Source organism: Quercus lobata, chromosome 5 (assembly GCF_001633185.2).
Source record: "Quercus lobata isolate SW786 chromosome 5, ValleyOak3.0 Primary Assembly, whole genome shotgun sequence".
In the NCBI taxonomy this organism is placed as follows: Eukaryota; Viridiplantae; Streptophyta; class Magnoliopsida; order Fagales; family Fagaceae; genus Quercus; species Quercus lobata.
The window spans coordinates 15260465-15267203 of NC_044908.1; the positions used below are offsets into that span (position 1 = coordinate 15260465).

The following is a 6739-nucleotide window of genomic DNA, read 5'->3' on the forward strand; positions in this document are numbered from 1 at the left end:
TAACTCTTTTGCAATAGTTTCGTTTCATCTAATAGCAAGTAGGAATGGCAACGGGTCGGGTTTGGGCCGGGTTTTTTCATACTCGGACTCGACCCGTGGGTCTGTCCCAAAAACCCGGACCCAGCCCGTTTATTAAACGGATTTTTTTCTTAACCCCAAACCCGGCCCATCGGGTACCCGCGGGCCCCGTAGCCATGCCACGATTTGGGCCCAAACCATGGCCCAATCCGAAAAAAAAAAAAAAAAAAAAAAAAAAAAAAAAAAAAAAAAAAAAAAAAAAAAAAAATTCTGCCTGAAGCCCATACCGTGGCCCAAAAATTAAATAAAAAATGTTTGCTCAGTTTTTTTGAGAATGTGTTTGCCCAGATTCAAGCCTTGATTTTGGGCAAACATAAATTTTTTTTTAATACTAGCAGGAGTATACTTAGGTAGAGAAAATCAAATGATGAAAATTGAAAAATAAAAAGAACCACCAGGAAATCATGGATGAACAATGACCAAAGATTTATGATTTTCCCTTTCAAAATCACAAAAACAAACACAAATCCTGACACAAACACAAACCCAAAATTTTCAAATTTATAATTTTCCCATTCAAAATCACAAACACAAACACAAATTTAGATTTATGATTTTTCCCATTTAAAATCACAAACACAAACACAAAAATTTCAGATTTATGTTTTCCCTTTCAAAATCACAAACACAAACACAAATCCTAACACAATCACAAACAACTCACATGATTGAGACGAAATGAACCCAAAAAAAAAAAAAAAAAAAGAAAAAAAAAAAAGAAAGATAGAGAACAAGGTGGTCTGGTGGAGATAAATGGAGGAAGCGAGGCGGCTGGAGGTGCAAGTGATGGCCGGCGGTGAAGGGCTTCAGGCTAATTAGGCTGGCAGTGACAAATGTTCAGGCCAACGGTGACAAATCGGAGGTTGGGTGTGATGAAGAGGGACTGACCAAGTGAGAGTGGGAAAGGAGAAAAAGAGCAGGCAGGCGGCTCAGAGTGATTGTGTGAAATGGGAATATGGGGTTAGGGTTTTTTTTTTTTTTTTTTTTTTTTTTTTTTTTTTAACTTATATATATATATATATACGGGGGTATTTTAGTATTTTTAACTTATATATATAAATGGGTCGGGTCCGGGTCCAGGTTCGAGCCGAGTTTTTGCCAAAACCCGAACCCGACCCGGACCTGCTTCGGGTTTTTAAAAAAAAACCCATACCCGACCCTATAATTTATTGGACCGGGTAAAATCCGGCCCATTAGGGTCGAGCCGAACCGGGTATCCGTGGATCGGATATAAATTGCCATCCCTAATAGCAAGTGTGTTGCCTTTATTATTGCCCCCGTTGTATTTGTCTGCCATAACTCTTTTGTAGCAGTTTCGCCTGCTATGGGCATGTGACCAAAGTTTTAGCAAAAAGGGGCATAGTTTGTGTATAAGCCGGACCAAGGTGAGTTGCAATTGGATCGATCCTAACTCTCCTATTTAGAACACTTGGGCCACAGTGTAGTAGAAGGCAGCCCAACCCAAAGGCGCAAAATGGCCCACCACATAAATGTTTGGTCATAAAGCTTTATTTAGAGGAGGTTTTTTAAATTTTGTTGATACCTAAGTATTAATAATTATAAAAATGATACTAGTTGATATTTTGATAATAGAGTTTTATTTATTTTATTTAAACACAATATAACCATTGCTTAAGTCACTAGTTGCAACATGTATAACAGAGTATGAGCCATTTCTGTTGTGTCCGAGTTTGACTTTAAAATGAGTTGGTGGGGCCTAGGATATCTGTACACGCATAAATTGATGAAGGAGTTGACAAAGTTCCCTGCTATAAGAACTCTTCTTCCTTATTGCTCGCAGCGTTTACTCTCTATATAAGTTATAAAAATGCCACCTATGCCTTAACTCACACTACTACTTTAATTTCTCTGACTTCACAGTACACAAAATACAAAAGCAAAACTTTTGGCTCTTCAAATACCTCTGCTCCGCTCAACTTAAAGGCGCTGGTTCGAATCTGATCCTTTGTGTCAGCGAGTTCTGGCCATAGCCAGGCAACCATTATACTCCATTCATCAGTTGGGGTCTGTTTTTTTGTTGTCTAGAAATCTAATGCTTTGATGGGTTGCGTTTGTTTCTTTATTAGATATATAGATATTGAGTAGTGTGTTCTGTGCACGGTAAGGAAAACACACATGCATGTGCATATTTCTATTGTGTGGTTTTGTTTAGAGATTATTAAATTAAAATCTGTGCATAGATCGGTTATTGAATTTTGTGGAACATTAACTTAAGTGGGTCAATTATATCAGGTAAATTTTTTTGTGATGAAAGCCTTTATAGAAGTTGTAGATTTTTGGACTTCTTTTCCTGGTTTAGTTATTTTTTGTGATCAAAACTTATAACTGAGTTTCGGTTTGTTTGAAGTCAAGAAAAAGAAAATTGTATATTTTAATCTACATATTTCCAGGGACTGGTTTCGTTTAGAGATTATTAAATGAAAATGTATGAACCATGTTCTGCAGAGAGTGGTTATTGAATTAGTGGACCATTCACTTAAGTGGGTCAATTTTATGAGGTAAAAGCGGTGTGATAAATGCCATATAGAAGCAGTAGTTTGTTTGGACTTGTTTTCCTGGTTTATTTTTTATTTTTTGTGATCAAAATTTATAATTGAGTTTGTGTTTGATTGATGTCAAACTCAAAAGTGGGGCATTAAAATCTATGCATAGATTGGTTATTGAATTTATTGGAACATTAACTTAAGCAGGTCAATTTTATCAGGTAAAATTTTTGTGATGAAAGCCTTAATAGAAGCAGTTTTGGACTTCTTTTCCTGGTTTATTTATTTATTTATTAGACTTAAAGATATCACCTTTAGAGAAAATAATTATCATTAGAGATGGAAGGTGGGTCTCCACCATGTGTTTGTGTGTGTGTGTGAGAGAGAGATTTGTAAGTTCAAAGTTGTTTGGTATGATCTAGAGAATGCTAGTGGATTTCTTTTGGTGGTAAACAAGGAATACCATGCAAACTCAAGTCTAATGTTTTAGACTTTGATTCTGATAAGATGTCTCTCTTTTCAGGCTCTGAAGTAAACTAACTTTTGTAGACTCCGCTAAAGCAAAATGGTTTCCAACGCTACAGCCGGACTGACATGTCCATCTCCAATGAAACCTACATCAAATGGCATATTTCAGGGAGATGATCCTCTTCAATTTTCAATGCCTCTTGCCATTTTGCAGATATGCCTTGTAGTTGTAGTTACAAGGGGTCTGGCTTTCATCCTAAAGCCATTAAGACAGCCACGAGTTATTGCAGAGATCATTGTAAGTTCATTTTTTTCTTCCCATGCAATAAAATTTAATTAAAAGTCAGTTTCTCTTACCTGATATGACATACTTTTGTGCATCCACTATCACTTCAATCCCTTAAGGCAGATACTAAAGAGTAGTACGTAGGTCCTTCACTCTAAGATATCTTTACTATTTTTTTCCCATCAACATCTGAGGTTTAAAAAGTTAATAAGAAACCTATGTGGGTTAAATTTTTTCCAGTTTCTGGTGTAAACTTGGAGTTCTCATGATGTGGTATTGGTCACACAGATTTGTCAGCTACAATTGCAATACCTTGTAAAGAGCAAAAGAAGTTTTATTGTTGAGTTTAAAGAATCACTTGGTTCAACACACCTGCATTTTTGTTTGTACGTGTATCTGTCTATCTATGCATCTGCTGTTTTATTTGTTTTTCCTCTTGGACATGAACTTGTCTTTAGTTTTCTTGAGGTTTACTTTGCAGGATAGAGGAATGAAGGTTGCTTTTTAAAAAAGAAAAAAAGAAAAAGAAAAAGAAAAGAGAAATCACTGTTTTTTTACATGGGCAAGATGACTGAATAGTGTAAATTGTTGGAGCTAAGCCTGCTCTATGGGTTTCACCAAATTGAAATTTTCACATTTAAAATTACTCAGACAGACAGAAATAGGTACCATTGCTTAAATTTGTTTACATTGATGAATTTACGTTGTGTTGCTATTTGACAGGGAGGAATATTACTTGGACCATCAGCTTTGGGACGAAGCAAAAGCTACATGCAAGCTATCTTCCCACCAAAAAGTCTCCCAGTCTTAGATACTCTAGCAAACCTTGGTCTTCTATTCTTTCTATTTCTGGCAGGACTGGAGTTAGATCCTAAATCTCTTCGTCAGACTGGAAAGAGAGCATTGGGCATTGCTCTTGCAGGAATCAGCCTTCCTTTCGCATTAGGAATTGGTTCCTCATATGTCCTAAAAGAAACAATATCTAAAGGTGTAAATGGAACTGCGTTTCTTGTCTTCATGGGTGTGGCCCTCTCCATAACTGCCTTCCCTGTCTTAGCTCGTATTCTGGCTGAATTGAAACTTTTAACTACTGATGTTGGAAGAATGGCTATGTCAGCTGCAGCAGTAAATGATGTGGCTGCTTGGATTCTACTTGCTCTTGCTATTGCCCTCTCTGGCACTGGCAAATCTTCCCTTGTCCCGCTTTGGGTCTTCTTATCTGGCTGCGTTTTTGTTGTTTGTGCAATTTTGATTGTCCCTCCAATCTTCAAATGGATAGCCCAGAGATGCCATGAAGGCGAGCCTGTAAAGGAGACTTACATTTGTGCTACATTGGCTGCTGTTCTGGCTGCTGGGTTTGTTACTGATGCTATTGGAATTCATGCCATGTTTGGTGCTTTCGTGATTGGAGTTCTCATTCCAAAGGATGGGCCATTTGCAGACAGTCTTGTGGAAAAAGTTGAGGATCTTGTATCTGGTCTCTTCCTGCCACTGTACTTTGTTTCAAGTGGATTGAAGACAAATATAGCCACAATTCAGGGGCTCCAATCGTGGGGTCTTCTGGTTTTAGTCATATTTACTGCCTGTTTTGGGAAGATATTTGGCACTCTTCTGGTGACTCTGCTTTGCAAAGCACCTCTCCGTGAAGCTCTGACATTGGGGTTCCTAATGAACACTAAAGGCTTGGTTGAACTCATTGTTCTCAACATTGGTAAAGATAGAAAGGTAATGTGAGTGTTCATTCAGTTTATGGTGAGAATCAAAATCTTATGGTTCTAACAGCTTTGCTTTTTCTATTTGCAGGTATTGAATGACCAGACTTTTGCCATTATGGTTCTAATGGCCCTGTTCACCACCTTCATCACCACACCTATTGTCATGGCTATATATAAGCCAGAAAAAAGGAAAAGAATGGCTGATTACAAGAATAGAACAATTGAAAGGAAGAATCCAAATACCCAACTTAGGATTTTGACTTGCTACCACAGTGCAAGAAACATTCCATCAATTATTAACCTCCTTGAGGCCTCAAGAGGATCTGAGAAGCGTGAAGGACTTTCTGTGTATGCACTGCACCTCATGGAACTCTCTGAGAGGTCCTCAGCTATAATAATGGTACATAAGGCAAGAAAAAACGGGTTGCCCTTCTGGAATAAGAGCCAGCAATCAGATGCTAACCATGTTGTTGTGGCGTTTGAGGCTTTCAGGCAATTGAGTCATGTGTCCATCCGGTCAATGAAAGCAATCTCATCAATGCCTGGCATGCATGATGACATCTGTAACACTGCTGAGAGCAATAGAGCTGCAATTATAATTCTTCCATTCCATAAGCACCAAAGAGTGGATGGTTCACTGGAGACTACTCGAAGTGACTTTCGTTTGGTTAATCGTAAGGTTCTTGAACATGCACGGTGCTCGGTAGGGATTTTGGTTGATCGTGGGCTTGGTGGAACCACCCAAGTAGCAGCAAGTAATGTTTCTTATTTCATTATGGTCCCCTTCTTTGGGGGCTGTGATGACCGTGAAGCCCTTGCTTATGGGGTTCGCATGGCTGAGCACCCTGGTATAAGACTAATGGTCATTCGTTTCATAGTGGAACCTGAAAGCATGGGAGAAATTGTCAGAGTGAATATAGAAGCCGCTAGCTCCAAATTGAGGTCATCAGATGAGGAGTTCCTTGCTGAATTCAAGCAAAATATGGCCAAGGATGGCTCCATCAAATATGAAGAGAAATTGGTTAGAAATGCTGCAGATACAATTGCTGTGCTCAGTGAGCTAAAGCGCTGCAATCTGTTTTTGGTTGGTCGAAGGCCTGAATGTGAAGCAGCCTTAGATTTAAGCAGGAGTGATGATTGCTCAGAACTGGGGCCTGTAGGAGGTTTGTTGACTTCACCTGATTTCTCAACAACAGCATCAGTTTTGATAGTCCAACAATACAAAAGCGGAGCATCTCCAAATTCGACCCTGCAGATGGAGGATGAGTCACCTGACAAAGACTCAGAATCTAACTGAACCACATAATGTAATTGAAAGCTGTCGGATGAGCTTGTTCTCACTCTTAGATAAATCATTGTCTCTCCATGTTCTATATTGAAAAAAAAAAAAGCTACTCATCATATGGTCATTTGTTTACAATCTCATATGTTCTTATTCACTTAAAATGATTGACATTTTACATCTCAACACATTGAAGAATAAAGAACAAAATGAAATTTCTTTATCCTTTATCTTGTTATTTGTAAATGTTATGTTATGAATCAAAGGCATAGTCTATTACTGTCTAGATTTTTCTCTAAAAACAAGCGTAATAGTGAATGCTTTAGGGCTAAACTACGCATCTTTTTCATGACTAGAGGGGGCTGCCATAATTCAGAGTTCAAACTAGTATAAGTTGTAAGAGTGT

General features: G+C 38.2%; 1 protein-coding gene across 1 annotated transcript; it reads left to right on the top strand.

Annotated features, from left to right (window-relative positions):
* The first annotated feature begins 1926 nt into the window (after positions 1–1926).
* Positions 1927–6515, top strand: LOC115989389 (cation/H(+) antiporter 18-like). Its single transcript, XM_031113063.1, has 4 exons — positions 1927–2103; positions 3106–3348; positions 4060–5061; positions 5140–6515. Exons 2-4 carry the CDS (start codon positions 3148–3150, stop codon positions 6346–6348), a joined length of 2412 nt encoding a protein of 803 aa, XP_030968923.1. The 5' UTR covers positions 1927–2103; positions 3106–3147; the 3' UTR covers positions 6349–6515.
* Positions 6516–6739: the final 224 nt, after the last annotated feature.

Bases quoted from the DNA above. Each gene is read 5' to 3' on its own strand.
- LOC115989389 (XM_031113063.1), top strand. From the start codon at position 3,148: ATGGTTTCCAACGCTACAGCCGGACTGACATGTCCATCTCCAATGAAA. The intron at 3,349-4,059 runs GTAAGTTCATTT...GCTATTTGACAG, and splicing joins GAGTTATTGCAGAGATCATT to GGAGGAATATTACTTGGACC. The intron at 5,062-5,139 runs GTAATGTGAGTG...TTCTATTTGCAG, and splicing joins ACATTGGTAAAGATAGAAAG to GTATTGAATGACCAGACTTT.